Source organism: Strongylocentrotus purpuratus, unplaced genomic scaffold (genome assembly GCF_000002235.5).
Source record: "Strongylocentrotus purpuratus isolate Spur 01 unplaced genomic scaffold, Spur_5.0 spur5_scaffold_21, whole genome shotgun sequence".
In the NCBI taxonomy this organism is placed as follows: domain Eukaryota; kingdom Metazoa; phylum Echinodermata; class Echinoidea; order Camarodonta; family Strongylocentrotidae; genus Strongylocentrotus; species Strongylocentrotus purpuratus.
Genome location: NW_022145607.1, coordinates 24,591,867 through 24,613,096, shown reverse-complemented (window position 1 = coordinate 24,613,096; position 21,230 = coordinate 24,591,867). Strand labels below are relative to the sequence as shown.

At 39.1% G+C, this 21,230-nt stretch overlaps 3 protein-coding genes across 3 annotated transcripts; all 3 read left to right on the top strand.

Annotated features, from left to right (window-relative positions):
- The first annotated feature begins 230 nt into the window (after positions 1 to 230).
- On the top strand, positions 231 to 9,438 carry LOC115928322. The gene is made up of 5 exons (XM_030995453.1): positions 231 to 587; positions 5,300 to 6,047; positions 7,156 to 7,287; positions 8,015 to 8,209; positions 9,331 to 9,438. Exons 2-4 carry the CDS (start codon positions 5,358 to 5,360, stop codon positions 8,195 to 8,197), a joined length of 1,005 nt encoding a protein of 334 aa, XP_030851313.1. The 5' UTR covers positions 231 to 587; positions 5,300 to 5,357; the 3' UTR covers positions 8,198 to 8,209; positions 9,331 to 9,438.
- On the top strand, positions 9,259 to 13,493 carry LOC115927913 (thyroxine 5-deiodinase-like). Its single transcript, XM_030994259.1, has 3 exons — positions 9,259 to 9,267; positions 9,331 to 9,503; positions 10,063 to 13,493. The coding sequence occupies exons 1-3, from the start codon at positions 9,259 to 9,261 to the stop codon at positions 10,313 to 10,315; spliced, it is 435 nt and encodes a 144-aa protein (XP_030850119.1). The 3' UTR covers positions 10,316 to 13,493.
- A 6,964-nt stretch (positions 13,494 to 20,457) lies between these two features.
- On the top strand, positions 20,458 to 20,976 carry LOC105444229. Its single transcript, XM_011678189.1, has one exon. It carries the CDS (start codon positions 20,458 to 20,460, stop codon positions 20,974 to 20,976), a length of 519 nt encoding a protein of 172 aa, XP_011676491.1.
- The last annotated feature ends 254 nt before the right edge of the window (positions 20,977 to 21,230 follow it).

Below are 21,230 nucleotides of genomic sequence, written 5' to 3'. Positions count from 1 at the left end.
TGCATCGATCTGACGTATTTATTTACCATGAACGGCTCAACAAACTAGTTTTGAACAACCCTCTTACCCTCTCTCTTTATCTAGACCACCCTCTCGACATAATGGAAAAGTCTGCAAACGAGGGTGCCAACAATTGACCAATGAGACGGATTCTCTAAAAAGTGGGCGTGTCCGTTCGTCACCGACGATCATGCTCATACTTGGTACACGTGCCTCTCAGCCCACAATACACGAATATTGTCTAGTAGAAGCCCCTGGGCACAGGTGATTCAGGCGTTCCGAGGGTATATATTGGTATGAATGCTCGTAGCTGAGACATTAATTCTCTAAACTAGAGAGAAATTCGTTTTAATCGGCGACTGTGCTGTTTGGATTTGTACCAATTCTGAAAGCTGTTGCTGCCCTTAAAGATAGCGAGTTGATTCTGGGTAGTCACCGGCCGTATCGGTTCCATACCCATTGTCTTTCACTGAAGTTCATCTGTATACTTTCCCGAAGAACAATAACTTTCCATCTCAATCCTGGATTTCACGTTATGCTGAATGACACTCCGGCAATGTAGCTTCTTGACATTTTGAAATACTAAGGTAAGATTGTTATTTTTGCTTTTCAAAAGTGCTGTATAAGCGCATAGAGAATTAAGTGTTTATTATTATGCGCTAAATAAATCGAAAGGTATTATCATTATTATTATAAAATTTCAAAAATCCAATGTTCTCTCAAGTCTTCCCACATGGACTATATTATTGTCACATATCCGTCGCACCGTATAATATTTGCTATGCCTGAGATGCTTGGGCGAAATATATGTTTCTTTCCCTTATCCTCATTTTCTGTTGTAGCTATAGTGTGTACAGTTTTTTGTATTGTACTGACAACCCCGATTCATGTCTACGGTAGTTATAACGGATTTCCTAAAGCTTTTTGATAGAATAGACCACAACATTTTGATTCGCAAGTTAATCGAGTTAGATGTCAGACCTTGTGTTATATCTTAGATAGTTAGCTTCCCTGAATGTAGAAAACAGTGTGTCAAATACAAAGGTGAATTCACTGACAGGAAATGATTTATGCTGGAGGTCCTCAAGGAACCTAGCTAGGTCCGTTTTCATACCTTATCAAGATTGATGATGTTTGCAAACTTAATAATTTCCCACACTGTTGACGATCTTACCTTAGTGGAAAGTCGCATGTTGTCTCAGGCCTCCAACATTCAGCATTCGTTGGATGAGCTTGTACAATGGTCGTTAAATAATAACATGAACTTGAATGCAGCCAAATACTTTGCTATGAATATATGCTTTTATAAACAAATCGACCAACCCAATTTTCTTACAGTACACAATATGGCCTTAACTTAATTTCAACATGCTTATACATGCTTATATGAGAAGCGATTGTTCGATCAGACCTCAAGTGGAACATATACATTACAGATAGTCTAACGAGATGTAATAGGCAACTGTGCATCCTGAGACGTTTAACCAGTTACCCTTACATAATCTTATAAACATCTATTTGGGATATTTAAAAAAGGTCCTATACTATAACACTCTTAAAAATACGTGGTCAAAAAATGACCACGTCGTGGTCGTTTTTAAAGGTGCATGGTTGACTACCAAAACGTGGTCAAAAAATGACCACGTCCTGGTCGTTTTTAACCACGTTTTAGTAGTCAACCATGCACCTTTAAAGAGTGTACTGTGTACCGTTTCAAAAAAATTCAAGCCTTACTCGTGAACAGATAATAACATTAGAACGTTTACAGAAAAGAGCGTTTCGGATCATATTGGAACATGTACCAACGCTCTTACTTCTTGGTGTCTGTAATTTATGTCTCGAAAATCATGATTAAATAATTTGTATAAATTGTATATATTGCCATGTACTTAGAATTTTAATGTTAATATTTATCTTGTAAATACATGTGCAATTCAGCTTTTTGCTGCGAACCATGTTGTTTAATAAACCTTTTGTTTTGAATTTGCTTCAAAAGTGTTCATGATAATTAAATATGTTAATTGGAAGATTGAGATTAAAGAGTGAACTCATCCTCCCCCCCCCCCTACTTGATTTATGGCTGGTAGACGCTTAAACAACAAGTTTTTTAAAATCTTGTTCATATATACATTTTGAATATAAGATATCATTTTATACGAGTATTTGCTTATTCATTTATTCAGACCGTATGTTGAATGTCTACATATCGATGTATGTCTGTGTAAATACCTTTATTTAGGATACGTCACATACTGTCCAATGTATCATACCGAGTACCATGAACTCTAGAGTCCATGGTCCGTTCAACAACTTAAACTACTACATTTTTGCTTTTATTTTATATCACATATTAACAAATAGCGCCCATTTGGAAATAACTTGATGAAACCGGTTTCTAAGGTAGGCCCGAAATACCTCCCCCAAAATGGAGAGAGAAATGATAAAAAAGTAAGCATAGTAGGTCCATGGTGTAAGTCATTTATAAACGGGATGTCACACACAAAATTAACGATTTTATAATAGGCTATGTAAATTTAGATTGATTTTTCTTTACCTCTTTTCATGAAAGGATTTTGACAGTATGATTTATTCTTAATAGATGGAGCTTTATTGACCAATCCGAAGAGTCTTAGAGATTGATCAATAAAGTTCTGCGAAGTTATAATCTGTGTGTTCAATAATCCATGAATGTATATCATTTAACCCCGCCCCCCATATTTGAACATTTCGAGGTCATTAACCGTTGAACACTGTTTATCACTTCTCTCTCCATTTTGGGGAGATATCGGGCCTACTTTAGAAACCGGTTTTATCAAGTTAATTCGACATGCATTACAATGCGGCAGCGTGGCGTGGGATAATCCAAGATTGTCTGGGAGCGTGTGTGGGTGTACGTACATGCTTCCAATAAAAAGGAGTAGAAGAAATGGGTTTATTCTACAATTTAAGAAAAATATGCTCAGAATGGTCTAGTAAAGCCTACCTTATCTGTTGCTTATCTCAATGTTTCACCAATTGCTATTCAGTCTCTTTTGCATGAAAATATCAAGGTGCGGAACATGTAAGAGGAAAAGTGATTGTCACTTTTTTTAGACCAAATTGTTAATGGCCTCCTGCGCTTGCAAGACTCATTTATCCTTAATCACCAAGTTCTTCAATTAGGAATTTATAAAACCGGTGACCCCCTGAATTTTACATAATACAATCATGTACTTGCTCCTTTACCTGTCATAAGAAGTTCTCATCTGGTCAACGCCTATCAGTTTTCACTTTGGAGTTAAACATCCATAAAATGGTGTCAATATTTTCCAAACTCTAACTATATACATCAAGGCCAAGGACACCAGGACGTCATGACTCATGTGACTTTTTGCTTAATGATCAGTTTTCTTCACCTGGCTCAGTTCCAAGATTGAAGATAAGATAAATACATCAAGAAACATGATGTGTTGATCAATATTCAATGGATAAAGTGCAATGGTATTCGAGAGGATCATGCAGTTCCGATGTCATTTTTGAAGGAGCAGAGTCTAAAAAAATCTCTGACGTTTAGCTGTCTTGTGATGGTATTCGTGTCAATATTGATACTTCCGGGGGTGTGTTTATGAACTGCACACAAAGGGGTTATCACCAAAAGATGGAAATACACAATAACGTTATCGAAAGTCGACATTTTTAATGTCTGATCGTCTGGTGTTGGTTATTAAAAGGGGTGGAGGTGTAAAAGTAAATGTGTAAACTGTGGGTATGAAAGTACCACTAATTTGATAATAATGATAATGATAATATTATTAATAATAACAATAATGATAATAATGATAACAACAGTAATAATTGTAATGATAATAATAATTATGATGATTAGATTTATATATATATATATATATATATATATATATATATATATATATATATATAGCGCCTTTTCCAAAGGATATACAAGGCGCTGTCCTCTATAGTCTAAGAACTTGCATAGATTGTGTTTGCTATTATAGGAACCGACACTTTCTCAATTACCTTAGTACAAGGCAATCTGGATCATTTCATTTACCAAGGCCTAGAACATATTTTCATTTTAGCGGACCGAAAATATTGAATTCCCTTCCCCTCTCAATCAAACTCAACTGAAAAGTATGTATATCTTTAAACCCCAAACTTCTTGTTAATCATACGTGATTCGTGTTCGTGTTGGCGTGTGTACGTGTGTGCGAGAAAGTTCGCTTTTTCTCCAGGGGCCTTAAATATGCTGCCATTGGCTTCCATGTCGGCCTAATAACCCCCCAAAATTACTGTTTACATGTTTGTTTATTGTAACAATATCGAATTAATATGCAATTCCTTGTACATTTTTAACATTGAAACTTTTACGTAAGTGTTTACGTAACTTCTTTATGATCAAAAGAATTTTGTATATTTATATATTGTAAGTTTGTTTAAACTGATTATCAACCAGGCCCTTCATGATATCAACATAATGTTTGGAAATAAAAAATAAATGAAATGAATTAGGCAGGCGTTAGCGTGGAGCAACGGATGGAAAGGATTTGAAGGTAGTCTGAACTTGGGATTCGGGATTGAGAAGGGAAGAAGATCTATCCAGAAAAGCATTTATTTCATTTCAGGGTCGGAACAGCGTGGAATCGCAAAGTCTGTCGGGTCTTAATTGCATTATTTTTCCAAATCTTCTACGAGGTTGCTATGTCTTGTGGAGGTACAACGACCGTCTCTAAATGAAAGTCCTAAAATAAAAAATAAAAAATAAAAAATGTTTTCAAATCTCACGCGGTTCAAATGCTCGGGCAATGACCGGACTAGTAACATCATCCAATTCAACCACATCCATAAACGTGACATTTAAATCTTTATGGGATCACCCAAGCTAAAAGTGTACCCTTCTGCAATCAAATGGAGCCTTAGATTTGACAAAAGTGATCTCTTATCTTACAAAAAAATTACTTCAGTTCATCATCATGTCATTGGATAGCTATATTAAATCGATGCGCCATTTACCTATAGAGTACACCCTGTTTAATTGAATAATTTCTTTACAATTTCAACATATAACGTAGTATTGTCAGTTCCTTATCTTTATCTCTGTTTCACAGTTGCATTACATTCTGATAATAAAAAGGTTGTTTATGTGGATGATTTCGTTTTCTCAATCATGTTAATATAATCTCGTGATTTTTTTTCCTCTCATGAATACTGTCACGTGACGAAGACCATGGTAGTGATTCTCGCCCTTTGTACTTGATATAAACTCCATTAATTTTTTTTTTCACTGTTCGTTTACTTACAGGCCAACATGATAATGCTCATAGTTCACACTTAGTGAGAATTCGAAAAAGAAATCAAGGATGGGAGCGAACTGCAGTTCCCCGGCGGGCGCATCCGTCTCTATCAACTCCCAGGGTCTTGAAAATTGCCCTCCGCACCAACGTAATAGGAAACCAATCAACATCACCAATAACAATTCTTCCAATGCCATCAAGACGGCAAAGGTCCCACCCAACAATGGGATCCGAAACGAGTTGATCAATCTGAATGGAAACGACAGGCACGACGTGATGTTCAACAAGGACAATGATCCCTTAATCGGGGAGAAGACCAAGCTGGACTGGGACAACCAGGTACCCCTCATGGACCCCAACGTGGTGGCCATGATGGTGGAGAAGATGGAGATGATGCGGAAGATGAAGAAGATGATGGGAGGGCATCCTCCCATGCAGAATGGACACGGGCCAAACGGGACAGGGTTGGACCATGTGGATGGACAAATGCCATCGAATGGTAACCTTAATGGTAACATGACATCCAACGGGAGGGTCCCACCGAATGGTATGCACCCCCATGGGATGACCAAGCCCAATGGTGCACCCCCTATGAACGGGAAGATGCCACCAAAGTTTCCCAAACTGATGGGCAGTACGGAGAATGCAGTTCGTATCGTGAGGCATATGAAGTCCGTATTCAATTCAGATGAGATACAGGACCTGTGCGACCAGAAAATGGACTCAACAGACGGGAACATCATGTTCAAGATGATGGTGAGTATCGTCATATCAGACTAGATGGGGTTAACAGGTGCTTTTCCTGGTTTTGAAACAGTGGGGGGAGGGGGCGCCTCCGCCATTTCAAATCTATATATGTGTGTATTCTTAAATTAGCTTAAAAATAGGGAACAACTATGAATGGTGTAGGTCCTCAACCCAACAATGTAGCATCGATCTAGTTAACTCCGCTGATGAAAAATGGAGGGGCGCGTGCATTGTGCCCCCTCCCCCTGGATCCAGATCATGAGACATCAAGAGAAGAAAATGTGACAGGAAAATTTGTTAAATTATCATGATTATATGGGAGGTCATACCCAGTGCAAACGTCCCGACAAATTTAAAATTCAGTGTCCATCTTTTTTTCTTCTTCTCCTTCGTCTTTTCTTCTTCCAATGTAATCTGGATTTACTTTACTAGAATCGGGAAATAGGCGTGTGAATGTGAAATACCAAACGTAATCCTGGGTCTTATAGAACCCAGGGTTAAGAAACATGAATAAACAATTGTGAAAGGCAGAAACAGGTACAGAGACATAAGGCTACACTCACAAAAGAAAAGACCTCTAGACTTTTATCATAGGTACCCGAGTGCATGCAAAAAATAACATTCAATAAATTCTGTCTCGTTTAAAAAGTCTGATTCTTGACATTCTAAATGAAATTATAAAATGCTTTTACCTCCGTCAAACTTAACCAGACAAACACCAGGGGGGCGTTTCATAAAACTTGTCATCAGTGACAAATGACAGTTTTTGTTATAAGCTACTGAAATCCTTGCTTCTGATTGGTTATCAGGCGATTTATCACTGATTTTTAGTAATTTGCCATTGAAAAGGGGCTTTGTGAAACGGGTCCCTGATTGACAACAGACCGAACAACAATTTGCATTACACCGAATGCCGTTCGGTCGGTTTGGAGTCGGTGCGGAATCGGTACAGCGGTGTGACCGAGGTAATATAACTATGTCACACCAATGAAACCGACTCCAGACCAAACCAAAAATACATTACCTCGAATGACGAAGAATCGGTCGGTTTATAGTCGGTTCCAGCGGTGTGAATGATGTTTTACCCTTTCCCCTTTCTCTCTTTCTTTTCTTGTAGCAATGCAAACTGGAGATGGAATTCAAATTCTTAAATGAAATTGGCATGGGCCACCTTACGCAGCTGATCGCAACCGGGAAACTTCCTCCTATTTTGCAATTGATCTTCATCTGTTACCAAGATGAACCTGAGGTAAGTCACTCATCTGTAACGTGTCATCAGTGTCATATATCCAGACCTTAGTCTAAGAAGGGGCAAAACATTTCAAATTACTGTGATCCATATAACTCTTTAAGGAGAGCCCTGTATTGCTTTCCGGGGGGGGGGGGGGGGGCATAAACTCATTTCAGGAAGAAAAGTAAGTCATTTGAGATTACGTCTGCACTTCAACTCCTGTGACTTACAGTGGTTATTCATAAGTACTACTTTTAACTACTAAGCAAATATTATATTCTTGCCATAGCCAAGTTTACTTCAATCATTCAATCTGTTGATAATAACAAAAGCGCATTTTGTCCATCACTACTCTCTAAAAAAAAATCGAGTGATCACGGACGTCACTCCTCTGGAGAGTGAAAAAGTAGTGAAAATAGAGTGAACATTCACTCTTTTCTTCTTAGAGAGCACTCTAAAATCAATCGATTTTCACTCCTAAACAAGTGATCACGGACGTCACTCCCAAGAAAGTGAAAATAGAGTGAAAATTCACTCTTTTTTTTTAAAGAGAGTAGGGACTTTTAGATTTACACGACGGGAACGAGGACCGCCACGTGTGACATCCTTTTAAGGCACTGCCGGGCACGGCCCAGTGCCTTAACACAATGTCACACGCGGCAGTCCACGCTCTCGTCGTGTAAATCTAAAAGTCCCTACTCTAACTCTGTACCTGACACGACCCCTCATTCTTTCTGGACTCTAGGTCCTCAATGAACTGTCGTTCGTTGGTCCTGTCTTTTCGAAGCGGCCCGATCTGGTGGTAAGAAGAGGTGATGCAGTTCCTAACATCATCATGAAAACGTGCTCTGAAGAAGCAGTGTCGCTCGACGACCTCCATGTCAACAAGAACCTCCCCCTGGTCGTCTTCGCCGCGTCGTCCTCCTGACCTCCGCTTCAGGTACGTCCTCAAGATTGGTTAACAGTATTGGCCTGTCTTCATCAGCTCGAGATTGCCAAGTAGCTCGCTATTTCTGATTTTTGAAATAATCCCGAAGTCACAAATCGCATCTTCATCATGCAGCTCGAGACTTGACTTTGAAACTTGAAACTCGAGCTCGAGAAATTAGCTCGAGATATAGTGCGAGTCTTCGGACTGGTGAGGACATACCGGACAAATAGCGGGATATTTTGCAAACTAGCCCAAGATATCTTGGGGTGATTATCTCGACCAAATATTCCGCTAGTTTCAACTACGGGCTGATGAAGACGCAAATTAACTGGATAATTAGCGATCGGGATAGTTCAAATAGCGGGATAGTTGGCAATCTCGAGCTGATGAGGACAGTCCTGTTACAAAATGCCTTTGCTGATGACTATCCCCAGAGGTACCACCCATGGACAAACTCCACCCTGGAGATATACTCCTAAGAAATTTGCGACCCGGAAAACTACCACCCAAATACACCACTTTGGCAATTACACCCCCTGAAAAATTAAAGTCTGTGGTTGTCAAGATGCCCTAGATGAGAAGTTGTCTTAGTGGGTTATTGTCCAGGTGGTAGATGCATTGGTGTTAATTTTCCTATGGATAATTGTCAATTGAGAGTTTATCGAGGCAGTAGTCAAGGGCCATTTGTCTTTGGATCGACACTACTTTTTAAAAATACATTTGTCAATATATACTTTTTTTTGTAAATTTGCACCTAACAGCACTTTTCTATATAACATCACCGTAGCAAATCGGCACGTCGTAAACAGAAAGAAAGACGTAGAAATGTGGATAGAAAAATAAAGCCTTTTGAAGAACAAAAAGACCTTTACATGAATGTTTAACAAAGAGATGGACAAGAAAACTAGGAAATGAGGGAACGTTACGCCAACTCCAAAAACGGTAGAATATTTCACTTCGGGTGGTCCGTTAGAAACAGCTTCTAAAATATTGGCATAAACATAAAAGCATAATGCAATATTGGTAGAAATTATTCAATATTTCTACCTTTGGTACTGATGTATCATGTAATTGCAAATCAACTGAATATTAATTGTTGTCTTGTGTTTTATTTTCGGTAACATTGACAGGCCTGTTTAATAGGCGGGGCTCTCTCAACCTTGTTGGAGACCTACCGAACGCAGGCCGAGTTCTTAGTGGTTTACTTGGAGGAAGCACATGCCAAGGGGGAGTTTGGTATGGGAAGCAAGATGAGTAGGAACTCGAGACACACTTCTATTCATGACAGAATCAACGCTGCAAAGTAAGTTCGTGCATTCAATTTCATGTCATCGTCATCAAAAGTCATTATTTTTCACCATGCATGCAATGTTCCAGATGTAAGGATTGTAATAAAAACCAACCATGCTAGCAGTCATTGTCATTCATTTATTTGTTGATGATTTTCGTGAAACATTAGGAAAAAATGGGCTATTAATAGATTTAACAATTGGAATAGTTGATGTCTTTCATACTTTCATAATTTTGTAAGGTAGAAAGTAAAAACCAGCAGTTATTAACAACACTTTTAGTGTAAAATGTATGATCTCTGATAAACCTCTGTGTTTTGTATCACCCCCTCGGCAGGTTCATCTTTTGTTTTAATACTTTTGTATTTTTATTGTAATCTATATTGTCTTTTTATGAATCTGTGGAAATAAATGAAATTGAAATCGAAATTATTAACAAATATTGTTTAAAATGTTTTGTCTATTTCTGTAAAAGCATGAAATTACATTCGGGTAAATTTGAATTCTGTTTGCAGGTTTACGAGAAAAGATAATTAATTCCCTTTTTATATTCTGTCATTTGTTTTAATTCAGGGATCTTGTGGCGCTGGACAAAGCTTACCACGGATGTTTGAGTGAAGACGTTTCCGACACCAGTCGAGTGCGTGTCGTCGTGGATACCATGGACAATTCATTCACGTCTCGATTCGACGCATTCCCCGATCGCGTCTTTATCATCCACGACGACAAAGTCGCCTTCGTTGGTTCCGACATCATGGACCAGATGGAACATCCCGAACAGCTGATGACCGACGAAGTCCGTGAGTGGCTCAAAGAGAGAATGTAAGGGTGTACTGCCCGTCATTAAACTCTAGTCTTGGAGAAGGTTTTTATTTTAAAGCGAGAGTCATCGTGAGCTTGATCGCTGCTATGCATACAGTTCAACACCCCGTGTCAACGGGCGAATGCGTATTCTCCCCAAAGTGAAAGGCGTTCGTCGACTGCACCATCAAACATCAACACCGGAAAGGCGGGAAGCAACATTATGTCATCACGTGAGACATGAATACAAGAAATTTATAGTTCTAGTATTTAAGAAATCGAGGGAAGCATTTCAAGCATCGATCAATTAATTTATTGTCAAAATTTCCGTGTACCTATGTTTGATTCTATTTCTAAATTTCATGTACAATACATCTATGGGTAAAAGCTTATTCGTGTGTCCCGATTTCTCTTCAAAACTACCTCACATGAGAAAAATATGAGGGCTACAAGTGACTGGAAAATGCAACGCCTGGCATAAGACCAATAAACCATGGAGATATCTATCTGTTATCTCCATGAATAAACCTTGCTCTTAATTTGATGCATGAACATGCTCAACACATTTTGACCAAGTGTCTTAGTGTTTCTTTTCCAGTATGATGATTTTTATGAACTTTAAAAGTTGAGCTATATATGATTTATTTTCAGATTTCAAGTCGTAAATAGTATTCACACAGCATACAAGCTATTTTGAATAACCACTAAGAAGATTCTAAGAAACGGAATCCTTATACGTAATACGACAATCTGATAAAGTTATTCTTTGGGGGAAAAAAAATGAATGTTAACCATTTCCTGTATTAGTAATCATGTTGTCCTGATCATGCACGAATGATATCTTGATCACATGGAAATTAGAAATGAAAACATCTAGTTATGAATCGTTTCATTTTAGATTTCGTTAGAATTTAAGGTGTTATTGTATTGGTGGTAATATATTAGCAGCTGTTATATGAAATTGGGCATTAACTCTAATTATCGACAGTCTTTGAAATAACCATGTCTTTGCTGGGAGAAAATCTATCTCTTCTATGTTTCCTTTTAGGCCTATATACAAATTAAATATATATACAAGTAGATGACGAGCACGAGAAGTAGAATTTATTTAGATGATTGCACACGTTGATTATTAACCACTATAACACGACACCTCTACGATAGCAATTTCACAAGCAATTTTTAATTTATACACTACACATGTCTAAATTGTTTGAATATCAGGGCACGAAATATGATATTATACCTCTAAATTTGAAAATATACCCACAAATCCTTTCAGAAAACATTACAGTTAGCTGGGCATTACTATCCGTATAACAATCTTTCAAAGTATATCGTTTTACACACCTTTTCATGAATCATTATTTATCCAAATTTTATCTCTACGTATTCATTATGCAAATGTCTACAAATGAAACAAATATTTTTATAATTATGATATATTCTAATACAGTATTCCATGTTATCTACTTTGTGCAAGTCCCTTCGTGTTATCCAAATCAATTTTATCACAATAATGATGTGCACTGTGTTCATGATATATCATTTTGTAATCAAATAGTTGTAAATGAGAATTGTTTGTACACAACTGGTTTCAAATATCTACAGTGTTTTATCTGGGATAGATAGACATAATATAGAACAACTTTTTCGAGGGGAATTACGTTGATGCGGAAAAATTCAGGACTTTATTCTACCTGCAATTGGCAGCACATTATATTTTTTTTTACAATATTCATAGATATTATTTTACCTTCCATAATCCATTCTCGTTAAATTCGTACTGTATTATTATTCCTTTATCCTCTTTTTCCCCTATTTTCTTGTTTTCTAAATTTTCCCTATTTTAATGTGTTCTTTTCACCTTGAAAACAGAGTACTTACCTTTTATTCTGTAATGGCATCTGGCCCAACAGCGTAGTAATGGTATATACAGGAACCAGCAGCTTGATAAGTAAATTAAGAAAGTATTAAGGTTGGTACGTCGTTTTGGATGGCAGAAAACAAAATACTCAACCAAACCATACACATTTAGACACCATGTTAGAACACGAACCCATGTCCCGAATGTAGTATTATTTGTAAAATGTTTCAGGTAACTGGCATTTTCATTATTCTGATGTATTTCTTTTGAGAACAGATTAAAGATGAATTAGTCACACCAACTTTAAATATCACACAATTGTAAAAGGTTCCAATCGGTTCATAAAATGCCAACGGCAGTGTTTCAAAGCAGCTGAAAAGTGTACACTGATACACGCTAAAACTTAGAAATGTATCATAAAAGTGGATAAAACTAAACATGCTCTAATTTACCTACAATTCATGTGTACTGTAATTCTGTGACAAACTCAATAGGCGAAATTAATTTAGTCATTTCATGATTTATTTATTTTTGCATTATATTCTTCATTCTGAAATGATTCTTGTTTAATCGTCTGGTGGAATGATTTAGAATTTCGAATGAAGGAAAATTTTACTGGGTTAAGAAGTTGACACTTGGCGTTCTATAAATCATTGTACAACCTTATACCACATCGTCGAAGTTTAAACATGGACTAAAATACTTTTCTATGAATATCAACCGAGAATATTTATCATACCATTTTATCATGACTAATTCTCTTACTTTTCCGTCGTATTTCTATTTTGCTTTCGCACGTCCACTGTTTTGTAACACAATTCTGTGCTACAGTATAAACCCTGGTCTCTATTTCTATACGTGCACTTTCTATGTAAAGCATTCCTAACACTTTCATTGTCGATTGTATTCAGAAAGAAAAGATATATTATGTTGGAGTACTTAGATGAGTCTCACTAGTTATTGTACTTTTAGTAATTTATTCAATGCGAGATGTGCGTTTTTGTATTTGTATTAACGTGGTAGATGTTGGAAAGAGAGAGAATCCGTGGTTTACGGTAAACCCATGAAGACATCGCGCGAAAGATATTCAATATCAGTGTCGAAGTTGGATAATTTATTTATCAAAGAAATCACGGATTCTCTCATCTCGTAACATTCTCCATTTTGGTATATTACTTCCATGTGAATATAAGTGTAATGTATACATGTCCCCCTTAGTGTTCATGCACAGCGAGTTTGTGGTGTTCTTAATATTTGGATTTCTATGAAATAGAAGAAAGATATTATTAGAGCACGTGGTGCACATATTGCAATTAAAAATACACTAAAAACAAAACAGGAATGTCCTTAGTGTTTTCTTAAAAGGCTTTCAATGTATGTATGTATGTGTTGACTTTTGTTGGTTATTGTGTGTTTGTTTCACTATTTCGGGGGTGTAAGTGTCCATGTTTGTGGAGTTGTTTAGCGTGAAATGTTATATGATTCGAAATCACCGAGTGCATGTATATATACACAGGCGCGGATCCACGGGGGGCCCGACGGGCCCGGCCCCCCTGGCTTTTTTTTATTATTATTTTTTAATAAAAAATTTATTAAAAAAAGTTTTCGGGTCAAATACAAAAAATAAATGATGCATACTCCCCCCCACTCCCCCCTCCCCCCCCCCCCCCCCCCCCACTGAGCGAGATATTGGTAGGCTCGATTTTCACATTTTCGGGGTCATATACCCCCCCAAAAATGATGCTCACTACCCCCCCCCCCCCCCCCCCGTACTCTCTTAAAAAAAGGAGTGAATTTTCACACTATTTTCACTTTCTTGGGAGTGACGTCCGTGATCACTTGTTTAGGAGTGAAAATCGATTGATTTTAGAGTGCTCTCTAAGAAGAAAAGAGTGAATGTTCACTCTATTTTCACTACATTTTCGCTCTCCAGAGGAGTGACGTCCGTGATCACTCGATTTTTTTAGAGAGTATGGTGCACATATCGCCGTTAATATATATACAATACAAACAAAACATAGCATGTCCTCAAGTTTGTCTTGAAAAGGTTCCGATGTATTAAACGTATTTCATGTTTTTAGTGTGAGGGGCGAGCGTGAATGAGTGTTATAATAGAATGAACAAAACAAAAAAAAGTAATATTTAGAAAACTAATGATTGAAAAAGAGATATTGAATTTTTTTCTATTACGGACGGCTTCCCCAGCCCCATCTGGAACCGACCACACAAATTATAGTAATTGTTTAATTTCTATTCTTGACATTTGTTAGCCTTTTCTGCCGTATAGGCCTACATGTACTCTCTATTTTACCATACTATTCTACCTATTACTACTCTGAAATGGTAAAAGAACAATTCTCGAAACAAATTATGACACAAGATGGCAGCATATATACTATTAAAGGCTTGAAGATGAAGTGACTACGATTTTTGTTCGCAGACAAGTGTTCTGCGTGGAAACCAACAGGAGAGGATAGGTCGACTTCATTTTGTTGTAATTGTTCTGTAGCCACCAACCCCCATCCCCTCCTCTCTCTCTCTCTCTCTTTCATCCCCTCCCCCCTCTTTCTCCTCTCTCGTTGTCGCTCTCTCCCTTTTCAACATTTTTAAAAAACATAACTTTCTGTTTATCAGATTTTTAAATTTGTTTTTAGCTTACCTAGATGTATTTTTTGTTCTTGCTTGTCTTGTTGAAACTTAGTTGATTTTCCTTTCAACTAACACTCTTAACAGCTCTACACCACTCCAACTACTGTTTATAATAACTATTGCCCTGGCAAAACACTGTAAAATGAATATCTGTATTCTTCACAAAACGGTTTGAAAACATTCCTTTATTATGTATTCAAATCACAAGCTCCCACATGCATGGGCACTTCACATACATAAAAAAACTTGATATTTGATTTGATCATGATTTTATTACACAACTAATACTGCTGACGGTATAATTTAAAGTATATACTTAATACGACAGAGAACCATCATTGACAACCAGTTGTTTAGAAAGATCACCTGTCAATATATAGACCACATTTTTGTTTTCTCATACAGTGTGTAACTTATGAACAAAATTATTTTTAAAAAGGTATTTCTTTAACAGTCCATTACCATTAAACTTCGTTTAAGTAGTTGCCTTAAATTGGACAACTCGAAAAAAAATCAATTCATTATTGCACATAAATGTGTCATGTTTGAACGCTACAAACATGACTTCAACCGTGAAAGGGAAGTACTTTTGTTTTCCATTCAAAACTCTACATACTAGCTATTACTGCACCAAAGAAAGCAGGACTCGACACTATTAAACAGGTGCCCGGGACACATGGGTGCCCAAAATATAAGTCTGGACCCTCAAGATTCCGAAGTTTAATTCCAAAAGGAGCTAAATCCAATTTTGATGAAAATTGAGTTATTGATATCAGAACATTGTTCACTTAAGTACCTGTTTTTCAACAAAAATATTTACCTAAATTTTGGGAGTAATTATTTAAAAAATACACCTTCTAATACCACTTTTCAATAGACGCCTGTACACAATCTGGTAAACAAATCCCTTTTTCGCTGAAGTTACAAATATGGATTTAGCTCCTTTGGGAATTAAACTCTTCAATTGTAGGGCTCATGCATACAAATTAAATACAGTTCAATCAGGATCTCCTTCCAAAAACGTTAATGTTGAGCCCTGTTGAAGGGCAAGCAACCTATCATCCGCATGATCTTTCTTTTGAACTGTATTGACAGATAAAATAAATAAATAAAATAATGCATTGTACGCAAAAACTTACGTAAACCGACATAAAGAATATAAAACTTACAAAATATTTCTTCTTTTTTATTAAGTTCAGTTTCTTCATTAAAGGTACTATGTCCCATTTGCAGCCAACATCAAATTCTAGAAATTTGCAGGAATTATGAATATGAAACGTAATATGTCATATCTGTGACAACGTTAGCAGTGTCCTAGCTAATATTCAAATTGTGCAAGGAAACCCGTTTACTTTCTAGACTTCACTGTCAGACACTATTGAGTGACTCACTGACTTTTTTTGGTATTGGTAATGACATACAGAAAATGAACTGAAAGGGTACATGAGCATTTTGTCTACATCAATAACCCACTTCTTGTAATAGCCAAATTTAACTGATTGAATCTTTACACAGCACAAAACGGACTAGCATTTAGTATAGGGGTATGGAAATTGATATCATTTATATAAAGTAGGCCTACATGTAGTGTTTACAAAAAGTACACAATGTACAATGAACAGTTACTTTTCTACTATGCAAAACAAAATATAAGGGACCAGCTATAGGCATGAGACTTGGTAGGTCTTGGTCGGTACCGTTGTAATCCATCTTGATCTTCTGAAAATCAAAAGATCGTTTCAAACACAGTAGATAGGCTACAGTAGTTTGGAAAGTTTCAACATTAGTGGGCGCTAGAACAATTTTCCCCGCTTAGCATTTGGGGGAATTTAATAGCGCCGTCCACCTATGTAATTTGTGTCAGAATCGTTTTATAGTACGATAGTAAAATGCTGTTTTGACATTGTAAATAATTGAGAATTGGTGCCATCTTTTTAGTATGTAAGTAGTATACTTAGATTGATTGTATAACGTAGGGTATTTTTTATAGGATTTTGTCTTCGAGCTTAACTTGATAATGGTATTTTATTAATTAGCACAATCTCACCACTATTGCCATTCATTTGATCCGCCGGTTACGAGAAGCTCGCGATAGGTGGAATACGTAGCAACCTGATTGGTTTAAACAGGCGCGCCGGAAGCAGTTTGGGATTGGGGGGGGGGGGGGGGGGGGCAAACATTCCAGGGGGCTCACATTCCAGGGGCAGTGACGTAATGAGAAAAATTGTTCGGAAGGGGGGGGGGGGGAGACGAAAAATCTGCATCACCACCAGTCTTACACGTTACATGCAGGTCCCGCGGAACGTTTTTCAAAGTGGATCAGGTAGATCGTAAATTGGCGTGGGGTCCAGGGCATGAGCCTCGGCAGGGGGTCAAGGGGCTGAGCCCCCGGAAGCTCAGGGGTTTTAGGTATTTAATTACGGTTAGATGAGCATCCAGGGGCCCTCTGTAAGGCAATTGACGTGTTCCAAGGGGGGGGGGGAGCCCCCAGAAGCTCAGAGGTTTAATATTTAACTACGGTCAGATGAGCATCCAGGGGCCGTCTTAGGGCCCTTGGTGTGGTCCAGGGGGCAGAGCCCCCGGAAGCTCAGGGGTTTTAGGTATTTAATTACGGTCAGATGAGCATCCAGGGGCCCGCCTTAGGGCCCTTGGTGGGGTCCAGGGGGCAGAGCCCCCGGAAGCTCAGGGGTTTTAGGTATTTAATTAAGGTCAGATGAGCATCCAGGGGCCGCCTTAGGGCCCCTGGTGGGGCCCAGGGGGCAAAGCCCGGGAAGCTCAGGGGTTTGAGGTATTTAATAACGGTCACATGAGCATCCAGGGGCCCGCCTTAGGGCCCTTGGTGGGGTCCAGGGGGCAGAGCCCCCTGAAGCTCAGGGGTTTTAGGTATTTAATTAAGGTCAGATGAGCATCCAGGGGGCCGCCTTAGGGCCCTTGGTGAGGTCCAGGGGCAAAGCCCCGGAAGCTCAGGGGTTTGAGGTATTTAATAACGGTCAGATGGGCATCCAGGGGCCCGCCCTAGGGTTCTTGGTGGGGTTCCAGGGGGCAGAGCTTCCGGAAGCTCAGGGGTTTTAGGTATTTAATTACGGTCAGATGAGCATCCAGGGGCCCGCCTTAGAGCCCTTGTTGGGGTCCAGGGGGCAGAGCCCTGGAAGCTCGGGGGTTTTAGGTATTTAATTACGGTCAGATGAGCATCCAGGGGCCCGCCTTAGGTCCCTTGGTGGGGTCCGGGGGCAGAGCCCCCGTAAGCTCTGGGGTTTTAAGCATTTAATTACGGTCAGATGAGCATTTTTTATACCTTATTTGTGACATTGGCAGGTCACTTTTTTTCTTCTCCGTCTTCTTTCTTTTTCTCTTTAACATACTTTTTCAAAAAGGAGGGGGGGGGGGGGGGGGGGGGGGGGAGGTCGAGCTCAGCCACTTTGCAGACCATGACATAAAGGCTTCTAAATAAGCGTATTTCGCCTGACTGTAATTTGGGAATTTCTTATTTTCCAACAAACGCATAAAAAGGTATGACTTACAAGAAAAATGGAGAAAAAATGCCGGAAAATCATGTCACAACATCAACATTTGTAAATCACTTGTTTCGAATAAGAAATACATCACCCCCCCCCCCCCCATCAGTACGCCAGCGTTCAGTGGCTCATGTCTTCTCACCCCTATAACAAAAAAAACGGACACGCTTTCCCATTCTCGCACAATATGTCCACGATATGCGCGTATCGCTATTATAGAGATCTCCATTGATAAATACCGTATAGGTGGCATGCGCAATGTTTATGAAATTTAATTCCTGTGAACTTTCCTTTTTCTTTGAATGGAATTGTATACAGATGATTGTATATGTGATTTAATTTAGGTTTTTATTATTGTTACGTTCTTTTGGATTAAAAATACAAACCATGTTTACTCCTTTACTGTTTGTTTTTGTTTTTTTGGAGGGGGGGGGGGCGTTTTGGGGGGGCAAAAATGCGTTTTGCCCCCCCACTTTTTTGACTGGGGGGGGGGCAACTGCCCCCCCTGCCCCCCCCCCCCCCCACTTCCGGCGCCTATGGGTTTAAAGTTTATTCAGAGCGGCCGGTGCGCCGGAGCCGACTCTCTTTTGAATTTGTCCCGCAATTTTTGAATCAGTGGCGACTAGATTCCGGTGCCGAGAGGACCTACGTATTTTGGTCCTCCTCGAATTGGCACCCTTCTATATTCAATGGCATTTCGTACTTCGTAGTTTTGCCTCGATTAGGCATTAATTAAAATTGATCTACAGACTTACAATTCGACTCGATTCGCTGACTGGTTTAAACCGATTTAGCTGTTTTGGGCTGGAAACCAAGTTTGGTGCTGCTTCTGATATCCGCCATCTTGGATTACAGTTTTTACGAACTCAAGTCAAGTTGGATTTTGACATTCGATCCTTTGTTTGTTGGGATCCTCATCACTCGTCCGCCACCATAACCACTTTGAACTATGAAGTTTGTTGTGAACTCCAATAATATGAATTGGATATTGACATTATCGACCTTCGTTCCGTCTTTGAGCACCGTCAACTCGAAATTTATATTCCACGTCTCCCCATCACCGAACGTGGACTCCGCATCCGATCGACATCGCCGACCTTTGGCTTTCGTTCATCATTCATTGTTTAACTATACTATTATCACCGACGTCATCTATGATCTACCAAGTACCATCGTTTTTTCGACTTTCGTTTTTCGACTAAATTTGAGTCCGACATCGCTGACGGCTCTCGCACCTATTCGCTGGAAGGTTAGTTTGTATAATTACTATGTAGGTTAGTCTAATTTGAATATAAGCGGTAGTCTTCCGCTATAGAAATAGACTAACTAAACTTGTGTACTTACATTGTTGTGTGCTGGAATTGAAGTGTGTAGTGTCATGTAACAAACGTCAGTCTTTCGCTATAGAAATAGACTAAACTATTTATTCTGAATAACCGTAATTCGTGAATATGTTTGGAAGTTTATATGAGCTAGAGTTCAGCTTGTTTGAATAAATGCGTAATTATTACCCCCCCCCCCTTTTTTTTATTTTTTTTTTTTTATCTCGCTGCATACTTAATGCAACAGAATGAGGTAGTAAGGCAGCAGAACGATTTGACAAAGGTGCCGGTGGAGTGTTATATGTGCCGGTAGAGCGGCTTATGACACTGTCAATCACCAAAGGCCACAGACAAAACTTCATGACATCACAAATGACGCTTCTTTGTCGAACTTGATGGGCAAAAGACCAGATGGCGGAAACAGAAAAACGGTCTGCTGACATCCCTTCAACTGACAACACTCGAAACTTCATCTATGCAGATGACACCTGCATCACAGCCCAGCATAGTACCTTCGAAGCTGTTGAACTCCATCTCAACACAGCGCTCGCAAGCCTTTCGGAAAACTACAGAGCAAACTACCTACGGACAAACCCATCCAAGACTCAGGTATGTGTCTTCCACTTGAAGAACAGGGAGGCAAAGAGAGAACTGAAGGCAGCTAAAGTGGAACAATGTACAGCTAAACCAGTGTGAGCATCTAGTGTATGTGTAAAAATCGATCACACTTTATCCTTTAAGAAACACATCGAGAAGACAAAAGGCAAAGTAGAATCTCGAAATGCCATCATTGGGAAGCTAGCAACTTCACACTATGGCGATGACCCCACTGTACAAACTACAGCTGTTGCCCTCTGCATGTCATCCGCAGAATATGTTTGCCCAGTTTGGAGCAGTAGATCGTCCCTACCACATAGGCAATGGCAATCCGCTGGAGTATAATGACTTCCTGAGAACCTTCCAACATAGCGTTGAAGAAAAGACCACCAATCCCAAAACAGGCTGTACTATGTACCTTGAACAGTACACAAGAGGTGAGGCGAACGCCATGGTGCGCAGCTGCATGTGTAATGTGAATGCTGAGGCAGCATACGTAAAAGCGACAGAAATGCTGGAGCAGGCCTTCAGGAATAAATACCGCATCACAGACGCCATAATAGAAAAAGTAGAGGACTGGCCGGATATAAAGGCTGATGAGGTAGGAAAACTGACCAGCTTCTCTTTGTGCCTTAAAGAGTTGCTTAACACAGCAAGAGATCTAGAACAATGCCACAAGATAAATAGTTCCAACAATATCAGGATGGTAGTGTCCAAGTTGCCGTACTGCCTATAGGAAAAGTGGCGTCAAAGGCCTGTCCACTCAGTTTGCTGACGCAGTATCCTTTGTGGCGAAGGAGGCTCGAGTACTCTCAAATCCTGTATACAGGAATATTAAAGGGCCTCAAAAGAAGGCAGACCCCATCCCTACAAATGCAAAGCCAATAGATGAAAGGTGTGGCTTTTTGCAAATGTTAACCAGCCAGACAACATGACAGTGAGGTCAGTCAAACCAGAGCAGTACTGTCTTTACTGCAAGACAAACATAGG